Here is a 16,791-nt window from a genome sequence, read left to right as displayed (position 1 = left end):
CACGTGGGCGGATGTAACGGTGGCGAATCGGGAGAACAGCCTTCCGAACAGCATCGTGTCCCAGTCACAGATCCTCCCTCCGGTGAGTTCCCGAGTAGAGTTTACGCTTCAGGACTGCAAAATTATCTTTATTTCTTTCTTTCCTGTTATTATTTTGTGTTCAATGTTTTTTTCATTTGGCCTTTCTTTTCTTTTTCACAAAGGAACTACCACGTTTTTATTCAAACAGGAGTTTTTTAGTGTCATAAATTCCTGATTTATGGCTTGTCTTCAGGAGACATCCTGTATTGTGGCTTTTCTAAGTCAGAACTTCCTGTTGTGTGGCTTCTTATTTAGAGTCAGAACTTCCTGTTTTAGTTTTTTTTCAGGAAACTTCCTGTTTTGTGGCATTTTCAGTCAGAACTTCCTGTTCCTGTTTTCAGAGTCATTATGTGGGGGTTTTTTAGTAATAACTTCCTGCGTGTTTATGTTGTGCTTTTTCCCCCAGGATCATAACTTCCTGCAGGTCTTGAATCTCAGGCCTGTGTCCTCCTATAGATTAGAGGTGCAGGTCATCACCAGTGTAGGAGAAGGTCCTGCTACCATGAAGGTTTTCCACACGCCCAGTGTTTCCTCAGCCGTGCACCACAGTAAGCTCCTCACACACTGGTTCAGCGGGTTTTAACCTGCTTAATGTTTGGTCCACGCTCCGTATGTAAATATAAATCCATCCTGATCAAGTTCTCATTTCTCGAAGGGCCCAAACTTCGTCAGCACTCAGGACATCAGAAATACTCATCAGAAAGACACTGAGAGACCAGAACACCTTCAGAAAACCTCAGCGTCTTACAGACAATCTCTTGGACTGATTCCTTCACTGAAGAACTACTTCTGTGTTTGGTTCTGGACTGGTTCTCCTGCTGAAATGAAATCTTGGCTGTGAGATCTTCTGAGGACCCCGATGGCAGAAATGGTCATGGTTCTGGTTCTCCTGGTAAAACTGGTTCTTGTGTGGTTTTCCTGCTATGATTTGATCTGGACTAGCATTTGGCGGTGCAAGTTCTGGACCGGTTTTCCTTGTAAAGCTAGTTCTGGTGTTGGAGCTGAACTAGTTCATAGTCTGTCAATACAAGATCTGGACCGGCTCTGCCAAAGGAACAACTGGATCTGGACTGGTTCTTCTCCTAAAACTGGATCTGATCTGCTTTGTTTTCGGTACTGTGTATACTGACAGAACTGGTACTAGAAGTGTATTGTGGGCTGGGTCTCCTTCTGACAACACTGATTCTGCACTGTTCTTCTGGCTACAAAGTTATGGACTGGTTCTCCTAATGAAACTGGTTCTACTTCTGGAACTTGTCCAGAACCCGGTTCTGAAAGGTACTAGACTACTCATAGAAATAAAATAAAATAAAAAAATGGAAGTATGTTTTTTTTTTTTTAAGTGAGAATAAAATATTTTTCTACTACATGCTGAGGTTTGAACAGATGAATGTATCTTCAGAAACGTGGAACTTTAGCAGTTTTGGACTGGAAAATGTTCAAAACTAAAACAAGAACATCTCCTTACTTTTTTAAACTGTAAATGAGTTGAAACGCATGTCCGGTGTTGTCCTTTACTGAAATAATGTGTGAATATTTTCCACTAACAGATTAACAGAGAGCCGATATGAGGAATATTACTGCGCATATTGTTTATTAATAACTTTATAACTTTGGGATGGATTAAACTGATAAAATGGTCGAAAATGTTCTTGGAGAACATATTTGCGATATCAATATTTATTTATGTGTGTACTTTTTGAGTGGTGTATGTGTGTATTGTACTCTCCTGGGGCTTTTCCCCCTGAAACTGACAAGTCCTGGTAAAGAGGTTTTGTATAAAGTGAAAAGTGTAAATATAGTATATTTTTGGCAGTTAGACCTTGTACATATTATTCAGTAATAAAATTATACCTCAGTCCATTTACCTCAGAATATTTCCTCTACTGAAGTATGTTAGCAGTGATTCATTTTCTGAAGGAGTAAAAAAAAAAAACAGTCGAAAGTTGTTATTATTACTGATGTGTTGTGCTATTTGATAAAGAATGATTTTAAGCATTCCTGTCAGGGGAAAAATAAAATTTCATTTTTTAAATTCATTTTTTAATTAATTCAAGGTTTCCTTTAACTGACATCATTTTTATTTAAACTGAAATATGAATTAAAATGTCACTATTACTGTTTCCGTTTGCTAATCAGAGCTTTTCTATGCTAATTAGCCGATTGCTGTGGTTTAGCCATTCGCCAAATTCCTTCAAAAACCTCTAAATTAGCCTTAAATTAGATCTCATCTTTGATAATGATGCTGTTTTGCTTTTGTTTGTTCTTTTTTGGAATAAATATACTTTTTAAAAGCTGCTGATTTGTGCTTTAGTGCACTCATTAGCTTTGCATATGCTAGTAAAATTAGCATATTTTCTAGTAAGCTGTTTTGATAACACCGTAAAGCATTAAATAAAAAAAAAAATATGGTTGTTGTTTTGTTTTTTTTAGCTTTTTTTCTTAGCCCTTCATTGGCTAGCCCTGCACTGTCATGCTACGCTAACCAGTTTCATCTGCATGCTAACAAATTTACTTTCAGTAGCTTGGCAGGCTGTTTAAAATAAATCACTTACTTTAACTAATGAAAGATAAGATGGCAGATGTTGATATGTATGTATTAAAGTGGCTTTAGTAGGAAAAAAGGCTCATTTAAGTCCATTTTTGATATTTAGAAGAAAAAAGGAACCTTTTACTCTTTGTAAATCTGTGTCCTTCTTTCTGATGTTGATTAGACGTGTAGATGCCCAGAGGCTCAGCATGTTTCTTGTTAAGATTAGAGACTAGTAAAAAGTCTTTTTTTAATGTTCCCTCCATTTCTAATGGAGAGCAGGATACGTTCAGCCTTATCTCCTCTGCTTTGCCTGTGCTCCTGTTCAAACAGCAATGTGCTGTCTATTTTCAGGAGACGCTTTGGGCACAGCAGCTCTCTTAAGAAGCTTTCTGATGAACTAACAGGAGCATCGTTCATCTCCCGGCGCATTGAGAGGTCCTGTGCTGGTGCTTTGGTCTCAGCTCGAGCAAATTCCATCCACTAGATAGCTAGTTTAGTTTTGCAATTTATGTAGTCACATTAGCTTGCTAGTTTTGTACATTAGCTTGTTAAATTAGTTAGCAAGTTAAGTTTTGTAACTTAGCGTGTTCAGTAGCTAAATTTTGTAAGCTACTTAAATTAGCTAGCTAGCTGTTTTATTATTACTAATGTGACCTAGCATTCATTTTAACAGGGTTATTAAACATTACCTCATCAGCAAGCCAATGTCTTGGTGTGCCTGAGTTAGCAGAATATTGTCCTTATGACTGACTGCTTAGCGACCTACAGTGACTCCTCATGCATTCTCAGGTATGATGAACTGTGGTCAGCTTTATATATATATATATATATATATATATATATGAATGAATGAATGCCTTTTATTGTCACTATACACATGTACAATGAAATTAAGAGCCACTCCTTTTTGTTTCGTGCCAACATGTACATAAAATAAACAAGAAGAATAAATAAGATAAATAAACAGATAAATAAACAAGATAATAAACAAGATAAATAAACAAGATAAACAAGATATTGGGGCGGATGGGGGAGGTACTATGAGATGCACAGTTTTGAGACACTATATACATATACTGTGAAATCAGTACATGTATGTGTTTAGAATGGTTATAGCTTTTGGGAAAAAACTATTCTTAAATCTATTAGTCCTTGTTTTGATGCACCTGTAATGTCTCCCTGAGGGCAACAGATTAAACAGATCAGAGCCAGGGTGAGAGCTGTCCTTAATGATGGTCTTTCCTCTGCTGAGGCAACGGGAGGTGTAAATATCCATCAGGGAGGGGGGAGGGGGGAGGGCAGCCAATGATCTGTGCTGCTCTTACTACTCTCTGAAGCCTCTCCATGTCTGCCGCGGTGCAGCTACCGTACCACACCATGATACAGTATGTCAGCAGGCTCTCGACGGACAAGCGGTAGAAGATCAGCAGCTGATTGGGGTCCAGATTGTACTTCCTGAGAACCCTCAGGAAGTGTAGCCGCGTTTGAGCCTTCTTAATAACCGCTGTGATGTTGTCCGTCCAGGAGATGTCTGCAGAGATAAGGACGCCAAGAAACCGGAAGGTGTGGACCCTCTCCACACACTCACCATTGATGAAAAGGGGGGCTAGCTCAGTGTTGTGCTTCCTGAAGTCTACAATGAGTTCCTTGGTTTTCTTGGTGTTTAGAGCCAGATTGTTCTTTGAACACCAGGCTGCCAAGTTCAGGACCTCCTCTCTGTAGGCTACCTCATCTCCTTTTGGGATGAGTCCGACCACTGTGGTGTCGTCAGCAAACTTGACGATAAGATTATGATTGTGGACCGGACTACAGTCGTACGTGTAGAGACAGTACAGGAGGGGGCTCAGCACACAGCCCTGTGGAGAACCTGTGCTCAACGTGCGAGTGGAGAAGAGGTGGGGTCCGAGTCTCACTGTCTGAGACCGGTTGGTGAGAAAGTCCTTTATCCAGGCACATGTGAGGGGGGGGAGGCCAAGACCAATTTGGTGATGAGAATGTCCGGAATGATTGTATTAAAAGCCGAACTGTAATCCACAAAAAGCATCCGGACGTAGCTCTGTTGCTGCTCTAGATGTCTCAACACGGAGTGGACAGCTACGGCGATAGCATCCTCTGTGGATCTGTTTGCGCGATATGCAAACTAATAAGGATCGAAGTCTGGGGGGAGGTAGTCCTTGATGTGCTGTAGAACCAATCTCTCAAAGCACTTCATGATAACTGGAGTGAGGGCCACAGGACGATAATCATTTAGGCTAGTGGTGGGCGACTTCTTTGGCACTGAAATGATTGTGGCTGACTTTAGGCATGACGGGATGACTGCTTGGGCCATATATATATATATTGTAGGGAAATAGCCCATGAGGGGTGGGGAGGTGTGAGGGGTGAGTGTGTGTGGGTTTGCGTGCGGCTGGCATTGCAGAGTTCTTCCGGGGGCGTGTCGGAGCTTCCCGGAAGCGTGAGGGCTTTCTCGTGTCGTCAGTCAAAGCCGCGTGTGTGTTCAGCGAGCAGCGGCCTCGTCTGGATCCGAGTCATCTGGAAGAGAGAACACATACACACACACGTACACAGAGAGAGAGAGAGAGATCGCAATTAGTAAATGCCAAAGTCAAACAAGTAACGGGTATTGGAGAGAAGCGACGCGCACATGTCACAAAAGATACTTCTCTCTGGATGAGCGGAAGAGTGGCCTCTTATACTCTTCCCTCGTCTGCTGGATGGTGGATTTTTTCTGATCGGCTCACCAATCACCGGCCAGAGGGGTGTCGGCGGCTCCGCCCCACCGTCACGTGCTTTCTGGTCGCCGTCGGTTTTGATGTGGGGCTGTCCCTTCCATGCCTGCGTGGTAGTCAGGGAAGGAGTGATTTTAATACCTTGCGCGTGCCGGCTTTCGGACCGTTGCGACAGTACCCCCCCCCGCAGCTCCGAGCCTACTACCACTGTGTGGCGGGCCCAGAGTGCGTCTCGTTAGGAGAGCCCATCTGCATTCCCGTGGTGGGCCCCTGCCCGATGCTGGACCTAGAACGAGAAATCTTGCAAGGCCAAGAACTACCGGGTTACCCTGGCGTTGGTGTCCTTGGCCTTGGCCATCCACTGGAGTGGGGCGTGGTCGGTCACTAGGATGAAGTGCCGACCGGCCAGGTAGTACCGTAGTTCCTCGATGGCCCATTTGATGGCTAGGGCCTCTCTATCCACGGCCAGATATCTCCTCTCAGCTGGGTATAGCTTTCGGCTACTGTAGAGGACTGGGTGCTCCTCCCCGTCGAAGGTCTGTGAGAGGACCACGCCCAGCCCGGTCTCGGATGCATCTGTGTGTACGGTGAATGGGAGGGCGAAGTCCGGGTTACGTAGCACAGGGCCACTGGCTTCTTTTAGGGCCTGGAATGCTCGCTCGGCGTCTGCGGACCATTTCACCCGGTCTGGCTGGCCTTTCTTTGTGAGATCTGAAAGGGGGGAGGCTGTGGAGGAGAAGTTAGGTACAAACCTACGGTAGTACCCCTCCAACCCCAAGAAGACACGTACCTGTTTTTTTGACGCAGGCTGAGGGTAACCCTTTACGGCTTCAATTTTCTTCACCTGGGGCTTGAGCAAGCCCCGGCCAATACAGTACCCAAGATACTGTGCCTCGGTCAGCCCCAAGTGACACTTTTTGGGGTTGGCGGTCAGCCCGGCCTTCCGGAGCTCCTTCAGAACTTCCTCCAGGTGGAATAGGTGGTCCGACCAGGTGGAGGAGTGAATGACCACATCGTCTAGATAGGCAGCTGTGAAGGCGCGATGAGGTCGCAGGACAATGACCATTAGCCGCTGGAATGTCGCGGGCGCTCCGTGCAGCCCAAAGGGGAGGACCCAGTATTGCCGGTGGCCATTCGCCGTGCTGAAGGCCGTCTTTGGTCTCGCCTCTGGGGCTAGGGAAACTTGCCAGTATCCCTTAGTCAGGTCCAGGGTGGATATGAAGCGGGCCCTCCCCAGCCGCTCCACTAGGTCGTCCACCCGAGGGAGGGGATTGCTGTCGAATTCCGAAACCTGGTTCAGCTTCCGGAAGTCATTGCACAGCCGCATGCTTCGTCGGGCTTCGGTACGACCACGATGGGCTGGACCAGGGGCTATTGGACTGTTCAATGATGTTATCTCGCAGCATCCAGCCAACTTTCTCCTCTATAGCCTAGCGGCGGGCCTCTGGGACCCGATGGAGCGGATAATGTCCATTTATCATAAATGCCTGCAAAGGCTGAGAAAAAGAACAATGTATCTCCCCTTTGCAATTTCTTTTGTGAGAAAACCTTCCCAAAGTTGAAATAAACTGTTCACATCAACATCTGTGGCTCTGTACAATAGCATTAACAGCAGGTCAAACCAGAAAAAGAGGGGCATTATGGGAACCTGGGCAGGAAGTACAGAGCCAAGATAAAAATAAAAAGGTCACATTAACCTGTCTTAAAAGGTTATTCAAAGTCAGATATTCAGAAGTGTTGAAATGACCGTTTATTTAAGGAAAAAGCAGGAAAAAATCCACTGGATGTGTAATTTTTATGGAATAACTCAAGAACAGAAAGTTGTTCCAGGCAGATTTCTTTCCCTCTGCAGCCGGGTGTGAAGATTTCAGCCACTTTTCTGTTGCTATTAAGTAATAAAGTTTGTAGAAATTGTTATATTTAAAATAAATGTGGGAGTTTGTTCCATGTATGAGTGAGGAACCTTTGTGGGGCAGGGGGAACCCGATGATTTCATTTATATAAATACAACTAGCTTCAGGTTAGCAAAGAAAACGCACACTTGGTCCAGCCTTGGGTTTTTTTCCTCCTCTAACACAGCCTTGTTTCAATCCACAGTGTCACGGTGTCGAATTTGATGAGCCCCATTTGAAGCACTTCAGGGGTCAAAGGTCAAAGGTAAATGATGGGCCCGAGCTGGACCTATGAAACGTCCCCTGAGACTGAATTATCTAAATCTTTTTCAAAACATCCTCCAGTGAAGTTGGGTGAAATAGTCTTGAGATTTTTTAAGCTGTAAAAACGGATTTAAATGCTTAACGCCAATTACCGTCCATTTCCCTGTTATCTCCCGTATTTTCCTGTTGACCTCTTTAAGTCGTAATTGAATCAGTGCTGTCTGAGGATAGACTTCACCAATCAACCAGAAAACAGCGAGTAAAAATGTCAGAAAATTTTTATAGGCACGTATTTAATACCAGAGTGTTGAATTCTCGAATCTGACTGGTCAGTAGGGATTGAAATGGAATACGTAATCAGCCACACTTCCGATTTCTCCATTCTTTCACTGCACAGACTTCCCACTTGTCAGGATTCCATCTGACTCATCTGTAATATAAACTCTGCAGCTCATTTGAATTTAGTGACGCCCACAAAACTCCATATAAGGTAAAGCTTACAGAAAGCTGAAAGTTCAAAACGAGGACAAAACGGCGAAAGAAGAAAATAAATTATTTTGAATTAGGTGAGGTGAAAAGAAGATGTTTTGTCTCTCCAATAGTTCAGCCAAAAAAAAAAAAATACCCCCAAAAAACAGGCATCTGTATACCACAAATATATGATTGTACCCAAAACAAGTGGCTTAATATGCTAAGCATCACACTTGGTAAATGAGATGCTAATCACACTATTTGCTGCTAATGAACTATCAAGGAAGTGCTATCAACTCAAACTAGCGAATTTTACTACAATTCAAGAACTTAGAAAGGAACCGTCTTGCACTGAAGGCGAAGAGCAGATGGGCGACCCCGCTCTGTTGAGTTAACCCAATGATTAGCATAATGAGCTAGCCTCAAATCAGCACCAGGAAGCAATAACGCGTACAAAGCTAATATGAAATGCAAACATTTTATTAACTAAACCACTCTAGGGGATTTACACATAAAACCCAACAGAGGATTTCTGCTGATTTTTGCGATCAGTCAGTTTTTAGAAGCTTTAAGTTTCAGCTGCCAAGAATAACATTCCTCTATTTCATTCTTTCTCTTCACGGTGCCTGGATCTCATTATTCTCTCTCTCCCTTTCTCTCTCACCTCCTTCTGTTTTTCATATTTTAAACAAGCGTGATTCTGCTGTTATTAGCCTCTTTTTCATCTGGCCTTCTAGAAAATTCATTGTGTGACAGCTTTAAAAAAAAAACTGATCAGGTTGAGCTTAAGATGTGTAGTATGTTCTCGACCAGTGGAAGAGCTCAAAGTAAAGTCGTGCTATGTTTATTTTCATTATATTAGGAATAGATGCTAGGCTAATTCAACCCGATTTAACCAACAAAACTACTCCAGGCTAGGTTTCAGTGGATTCCATTAAGCTAGCTAAAAGGAATATAGCTAAAAAGTGCTAAAAGGCTAAAAAAACAAAAAAAAAAACAAAGATAAAAAGTCTCGTTTACTTTACACACTCTCACTATAAATCATAATAAATACATATTATGCATTTCCCAATCTCGTGAGTTTTTCCTCAGCTGTTTCTCAATTGACCTTGGTTGGTTTTAATGCTAATTTATACATTTTATCCCAAGCACTGTGTCGTAGAAGTTATGTCAAAGTTGTGTCCTAGTGAGTTCTCTGATAAATTTGACCTTGAATTTACTTTACGACAGCGTATGTTTGTAAGCATGCCGTGGGCCGATGTGGATTTAGGAAAAGCATCACGGTAAATTATAGTAGCAAGCGCCGAGGCGGTCCTTTCCTTTCATAAAATCATATGGTTTAATAAAAACCTGTGAGAGAATTCTAGTGCCACTGTTTTCACTATGTTCAGCTCAAACACGCTGTGCTAGCTTGCTAGTTGGGTAATTTGTCTAGCTAATTTTTTCACTGATTAGTTAGCTAGTTATTTATGTGCAAACCTGAAATAATTGGCCAAATTAGATTGTAGCCAAACCTGCACAACTACAAAACCCTCACATGGTTAGACCTAATCATTCGAGCCGATCGTTTGGATTTGACGCTTTACCTTCCGATGAATCAGCACTCAAAGTCGCTGTGGTTTACATTTTGTGTATGTGTGTGCAGTACAATTGTGCATATTTTATTTTATTCCTGCATCGATTTATCATCCATTTTCGTTGATTTTGACAGCTTCCTCTGCAATCAAGACGTGACAGAGAGACGTAAAGCCTCTCCCGCCTCGCCTGGGTTGAGACGGAGCACATGGAAATCAAGCGAGATGGATGGACAGATGAAAGGGGAAGGGGTTACTAACATGTTTAATAGGAAGCAGGTGCTGCCTGCAGCCATACACACTCATGAATATTTAACATTTAGAGGAAACATCAATCAGCACCATGTCTATTTTATTACTGTGCTCAGAGCTCAAAATCCAAGCTGGAAAATGTCTCTAATGAATAATGTAAAATACAGGTATGTTCACGTACAGAAACACTGGATTCATACACAAGTGCTGTGTTTCCATCATGGGCTAAAAGGTGAAAAGTTCAACCCTATTAATTACAGGTTCTGTAGACAGCAGCTCTGGCACAAATCTACTTAGTTCTCACTAGTAAGGCAATTGTTTCTTTCTTAGATCTTATTCTTAACAGTTCTAAACAGTGTTTTTACCCACAATGCAAAGTACAATCAGATTATCATCAGAGTATTTCTTTCTCCCCTGTTTATTATTATTATTTTTAACAAAAATAGATTTTGTGTGCCACCAGTTCATATCGAGGCCATGAGTTAGTATTTTCAGTCCACAAACTGGTCGAGATGTGGTGGAAAAAACAAAACAAATGCATTTGCTTAAAATGTCATGATTTAATTCTGTCTGATATTTCAGAGATATTTCAAAATCAGTTTATTAATTTAATAATAATAATAATTTAAAGAACGATAGCATGACTCTACTGAGGACACTATTGCACCAGTGGAATGGTGGACCTCAATATGATCCCTCATATACAATACTTAACGCAGTCCTGGTGTAGAGGGCAAGTCAGGGGTGAAAAACAGAACTGGAATGTAACCCTGAATTTGAATTTAGGACCTAAGGTCTATCATGCAAATATCTGGAAGTAATTTGAACATAACCCTTGTCATGAGGTTGATCAATGACGTTGTCACCAACATTATCAGCGTTCAGTTGAAAATAAGGAAGGTTAAATCGTTTAACTCGGAGTGCGTTTGAAACATATGAAAGCTATTATCATGGGGTCTTCAAAACAGTCACATCGACCCGATGCCTCACCTAACGGCCATCTAACGAACTTGAGCTGATAAAGAAATCAAACTGACATTAAAGTGCCGAAGAAAGAAAATTGGTGAATTGTAAATGTTGTGGATGCGTATAGTATGGTATAATATAATTATGCCATGGCACAGTAGTGTGGAATAGCATAGTATGGTGTAGTGTAGTGTAGTTTTGTATGCTATAATGTAGTATAGTATAGTGTAATGTAGTATATTATGGTGTAGTGTAGTGTAGTTTTACATAACATGAAGAAAAAAATAGACATGCGACATCCAATCAGAGGAGTGAGGAATTTTTGGCCAAGTACTGCCGAATTGATCGTTTATATATATATAATTTCCATAAAAGTTGTAACTGCAGCTCCACTGTTTGCTGGTGCTTTGTAGGCAAATGTAAATATTCAATGTTCAGACCTCAGAAACTCCCTGACTTACAAAATAACTCTAAAATTCTCTTTTGGGTGTTTATCTGTTTTTGAATGTCTTTCCTCACCTACTTAAAACACACAAAGCTCCTTATCTTAAGAATAGGCGTGTAACTCCTATTTTGCACTTCTATCTTTGACACGGTAATAAATCCTCAGTCTTTCTCCATACTTTTTGTACTTGCTTACTAACATTTACAATTCCAGTTAAAAAAAGGAATTGCTGTAGCAGGCCTCATCACAAATGAGCAAAGTGTGCACTTCCTGTCCTCTAAAACATCCAACATGGAAAATAATTGCAGCAGGATGGATGACAGACATGTGAAGTTCAGTACACACAAACAAATCTGAAGATGACTTATTATTATTATTATTATTATTAGTAGTAGTAGTAGTAGTAGTAATAATAATAGTTCCCTTTCAGGGGGAACTCAACGTAGGGGCTGCAGAGGGATGTATCAGGGGACATAAGGTTGTTAGGGCAGTTAGCCCCCAGTGCTACTGGAGGGCCTCCCCTAGCCAAGGATGTCCCAAGTTTTCAGTGTTTTCTCGTCAGCGTGCTGTCACAGAGCGACGAAAATCTGATGCTTTCCCTCCAATAGAATGTGGAAAAGTTAACGTCACTACAGACGGTCTGGTGATGTGGAAACTACTGGCAAATGTGTTTTCATGGGTTCTGTCTACCGTAGAAAAGGGTTACCGGGTCCAGTTCAGAGCTCGACCCCCCGGTTCAGAGGTGTGCCAGAGACCAGAGCCCGGCATTAGTGCAGGAAGTAGGATCCCTCTTGGACAAAGGGGCCATAGAACATATACCCCATTCCCTGAGGGAGGTTTCTACAGCTGTTATTTCTTGGTCCACAAAAAAAGATGCAGAGTATGCGGCCAATTTTAGATCTGCGTCATCAGAATTGTACTCTTCAGACATACTGGTTCAAGATGCTGACGCTCAAACTTGTTCCAGTGAGTGCAATGTACATTCCGTGCAACTGGAATGTAGGGGCAGACATCCTGTCGAGGCAGGGGCTGAGGCCCGGGGTTTGGAGACTCCATCCTCAAGTGGTGGAGTCTGTATGGCGGAGATTCGGCCAAGTGGAAGTGAATTTGTTCACCTCTGAGGAGACAACACACTGTCCACTCTGGCTCACCCTCACTCCTCCCACATCATTGGGGCTGGATGCCATGGGTACATGTTGCAGAGGTCACATCTGTATCCTTTTCCCCTGATCGCACTGCTCCCACAAGTTCTAGAGAGAGTTCGCCAAGACTGTCTACGTCTGCTGCTAGTAGCACCCTTGGCCGGAACTATGGAAACTGTGGGTCTGGACCCTGAGGGGCACAAGTTCATAGATTCTGGTTTTACAACTAAGGTTGTAGTGACCATGCTGAACACTAGAGCACCATCCATGAGGAAATTGTATGCGCTCAAGTGGTGACTTTATGTCTCGTGGTGTCAGCTAGATCCAGTGAACTGAGCAATAGCTACAGTCCTGGAGTTCTTACTCTCAGCAGGGTTGGCTCCTTTTACAATCAGGGTTTATGTGGCCGCCATTTCGGCCAGCCATGCCCTCTGGAGCCTCTGTGGGGCAACATCCGCTAACTTAGAGGTTTATGCGTAGTGTCAGGCGGCTGAGGCCCATCTGCAGACCACGCATACCTTCCTGGGACCTTTCTGTGGTCCTGGAAGGTCTGTCAGGTGCCCCATTTGAGCGCTTAGAGTCAGCCTCAAAGAAGCTTCTGACTCTAAGAGTAGCTCTTCTGCTGGCCCTGACATCTCTCAAGTGAATAGGGGATCTACAATCTCTCTCTGTTGCCCCTTCCTGCCTTGACTTTTCCCCTGGATTAGCCAAGGCCTTCCTGTATCCTAGGCCGGATTATATTCCTAAAGTGCCTACGTCTGCTGCCCAGCCAGTAGTGTTGCAGGCTTTCTGCCCTCCTCCATTCCTCACACTGGAACAAGAGAAATTGCACCTACTGTGTCCAGTAAGGGCTCTCCGTACTTACATCCACCGCTCCGGCCAGTGGCGTAAGTTAGAGCAGCTGCTGGTCTAGCTTGCGACAGTAGAGGTCTCGTTATGCCTCTGAGCATAAGGGCTCATTCCACTAGGGGAGTCACCTCCTCAAAGGTTTTGTCCAAAGGGGTATCCTTACAGGATGTGTGTGCTGCAGCAGGGTGGTCTACACCACACACGTTCATTATTACAGCATGGATGTACATTCCGCCTCGGATTCAAGTGTCTTGCAGTGACCCTTGGGCTTGGACCCTCAGTATGACGGAGTGGGTATTCTCGTTCCCACAGCGTGGAGCTCACGCAACATTTGAAAGGGAACGTCAGGGTTATGCATGTAACACTGTTCCCTGAGAAAGGAACGAGATATTGTGTAGCTTTGTCGTACCAGGGCAGGCCTGTGAATTGTGTCTTTGTTTCAGATAATAGAGGCTGATGGTGCGCTTCACAGATGCTGTTTTTTATATCACGCAACACGCTTAAGTGCCACGTCACCTGATCACGGCAGGCCTCTAAATATGCATGATGTTACACAAGCTTCAGATACCAGTCAGTGGCAAGGGTGCTTCCCACAGCGTGGAGCTCACACAACGTCTCATTCCCTTCTCAGGGAACAGGGTTACATGTATAACCCAGACATTTATTTTTACTTCACCTGTTCCTAGAAGACCCCAGAGTTTGTTAGAGAATATCCATAAACAAGCATCCTGAAAATAAAGGAGCTCTCCAAGCTGTCCAATTCCAGGACAAAAATTTGCTAAAATCTGAACATCCAGTAGAGCATCATTAAAAATGTAAAGTAGACGGCACAACCGGCAGAACTGCCTCCACCAAAAGTCAGCACAAAGAGGCAATTAGTCAGAGAAGTAACTAAGAGAAAATGATTAACTCTCAACATGATGCTTCCACCACCATGTTTCATAGTAATGTGATTTCATTTCAGTTCCAGGTGGTAACACTGCGGAAAAGTTCAAGACACATGAAAACTCCAAGCTACTGGATTATTATCGTTATTATTATTCCATAAACCTAAGTATTTAGCTAAAGATCTATTTATTTGCTATATTGACTTGACTATGTTAATGAATAATAAGTTAATTATTGACGTTTAGGACGTTATTAAATGTTTTTTCCACTAAAAGCATACGGTGGCACAATGAGTTATATTTGGATCGTAGCTTCAATAGCAGCCATTTTTTTAACTCACCACTCATCAACCAAATACATCAATACTCATTCTACCAGCTACAAGACATTTATTCAGTGAGGTTATAAGCAAGATAGCAGTGCCTTCATTTTTTTTTTTTTTTTTTTACTGAAACAGCAAGCCATTTAAGAAGATGCAGTGTTGAGTTAACTCTTAAAGAAGTTGCAAATTCATGTTTTGGTTAAATATATATATATATATATATACAGACAGACACAGTATCTCACAAAAGTGAGTACACCCCTCACATTTTTGTAAATATTTGATGATATCTTTTCATGTGACAACACTGAAGAAATGACACTTTGCTACAATGTAAAGTAGTGAGTGTACAGCTTGTGTAACAGTGTCAATTTGCTGTCCCCTCAAAATAACTCAACACACAGCCATTAATGTCTAAACCGCTGGCAACAAAAGTGAGTACACCCCTAAGTGAAAATGTCCAAATTGGGCCCAAAGTGTCAATATTTTGTGTGGCCACCATTATTTTCCAGCACTGCCTTAACCCTCTTGGGCATGGAGTTCACCAGAGCTTCACAGGTTCCACTGGAGTCCTCTTCCACTCCTCCATGACCACATCACGGAGCTGGTGGATGTTAGAGACCTACCAAAAGTATCACTTTTGTCAGATACTGAATATATATATATATTAGGATAATTTTGAAAACTGCAGCTACCAGATTTTCTGCTGCTGTTTATTACCTTTAAAAAAGAAAAAGAAAAAAAAGAACACCCCCCCCCCCAAAAAAAATGTGGTGGAAAAAAAATTAAATCAATAAAGCAAATCTAAAGTATATAGTAACGTTTTAATAAAGTTTTAAATTAAAGAAACCTTGTGAAGACAAAACATTAAGCAACCTGATAACTTTTCTCCTCAGGAGCTCTGTTCTGAGGAATTCTGCTTTTCATTTAGCCCTCTGTGTGTGTGTGTGTGTGTGTGTGTGTGTGTGTGTGTGTGTGTGTGTGTGATCTCGCTTATTAACACAGCACCCGGCACATTCCAGTCGTCTTTACTAAATGGCTTCATGCAGTACCAGAGTTTTGCCTCCCTCAAGGTAAACCGTACACACACACACACACACACACACACACACACACACACAGACTCCAAAGAGAGGTGGGTTGGGATGATATATGATCTATATAATGATATAAGCCCTGCACAAATTTAAGAAACAAATATATAAACATGTATATTAAAATTGGCACAAGCCCAGCACTGTTACATTACTGCAGGATCAGTGTAATGACTCTAAATCCCAAAATATATCATTACCTCTCAGTTCCAGGTGTGTATCAGCACTGACACCTAGTGTTTGTGGGGTTTTTTTTCCCATAATAAATATTTGAGCAGGTGTATTAACTGATATACTTTCTATAAGCTCCGCCCCCTTCCTTCCGTCTTCCTCCCCCCTTGCCCTAGTAATGTTGCAGTACTGATGCTGCGTACTCACTTTCTGTCAAGGTAAATGCAGAGTATTTTGAGTTGACTGAAGCGTGGCGTAGCGGGGAAGCCTCGTGGGAAAACGTCTGAATACGTCTGACCTACAGGACTGAATGAGCATGCATGAGAGCATGTGTCTCGGAAAGGAAAGATCGTCCCCCTCTGCCAAGCATCCCATCATCCTCCTGCAAGGTCCAGACTGAGGAGGCCGCTGAGGCTACTGGAGGACACACACACACACACACACACACGTGTGCGCACACACTTCAGCAGTTGTGTCAGTGCTGCAGGGAAACAATTACCCAGGAGAGAGCCAGTGCCAGTGCATTTTTTCCAGCCATTATCAGCAGGGAGGCCGTTAAAATTGTTCAATTCGACTTTGAGTGCTGAGATGTGTTCTCACGGCTTCGACAAAGAGGGTCTTTGTTTTTGTGTTTAAGGAGAAACGAGGAAGCAGAAAACATCTTGTTGGTCCATTGTAGGGGGGCCAAACATCTAAAAAAATAAATAAATAAAGCTGTTTTTATCTCATCAACACAAACAGGTCATTTTACACCTGCGCACACGCTACACTATTGACGTCATTTCCTCAGTGTTCCATCAGTAACTCCTACATCACTTCATCCTGAGCTGGATCACGGCTGATCCCGAATCTGTCCCGGGAACGCTGGGATTGAGACGGGAAAACATTCTGGATGGGACTCCAGTCCTTCGCAGGGAAACCACACACACACACACAACACACAACACACACACACACACACACACACACACACACACACACAACACACACACACATAACACACACACAGCACACACACAACACAAACAACACACACACACACACACACACAACACAAACAACACACACACACACACACACACAACACACAACACACACACACACACACACACAACACA

The 16,791-nt window shown here is 42.8% G+C and overlaps 1 protein-coding gene across 1 annotated transcript in view; it reads left to right on the top strand.

Moving 5' to 3' along the window:
• The window catches only part of LOC128609289 (anosmin-1), a 28,397-nt gene extending 26,975 nt beyond the window's left edge, over positions 1-1,422 (top strand). Inside the window, exons 12-14 of the mRNA XM_053627810.1 lie at positions 1-82; positions 488-629; positions 737-1,422. The exon at positions 1-82 is cut by the window's left edge and continues 133 nt beyond it. Coding sequence (XP_053483785.1) covers positions 1-82; positions 488-629; positions 737-792 — 280 coding nt within the window. The 3' untranslated portion in view covers positions 793-1,422. The remainder of the gene's footprint in view (positions 83-487; positions 630-736) is intronic.
• The last annotated feature ends 15,369 nt before the right edge of the window (positions 1,423-16,791 follow it).

This window comes from Ictalurus furcatus, chromosome 6, assembly GCF_023375685.1.
Source record: "Ictalurus furcatus strain D&B chromosome 6, Billie_1.0, whole genome shotgun sequence".
NCBI classification, from domain to species: domain Eukaryota; kingdom Metazoa; phylum Chordata; class Actinopteri; order Siluriformes; family Ictaluridae; genus Ictalurus; species Ictalurus furcatus.
The sequence above is the reverse complement of the archived record's forward strand: the minus strand, read 5'-3'. Positions and strand labels throughout refer to the sequence as shown.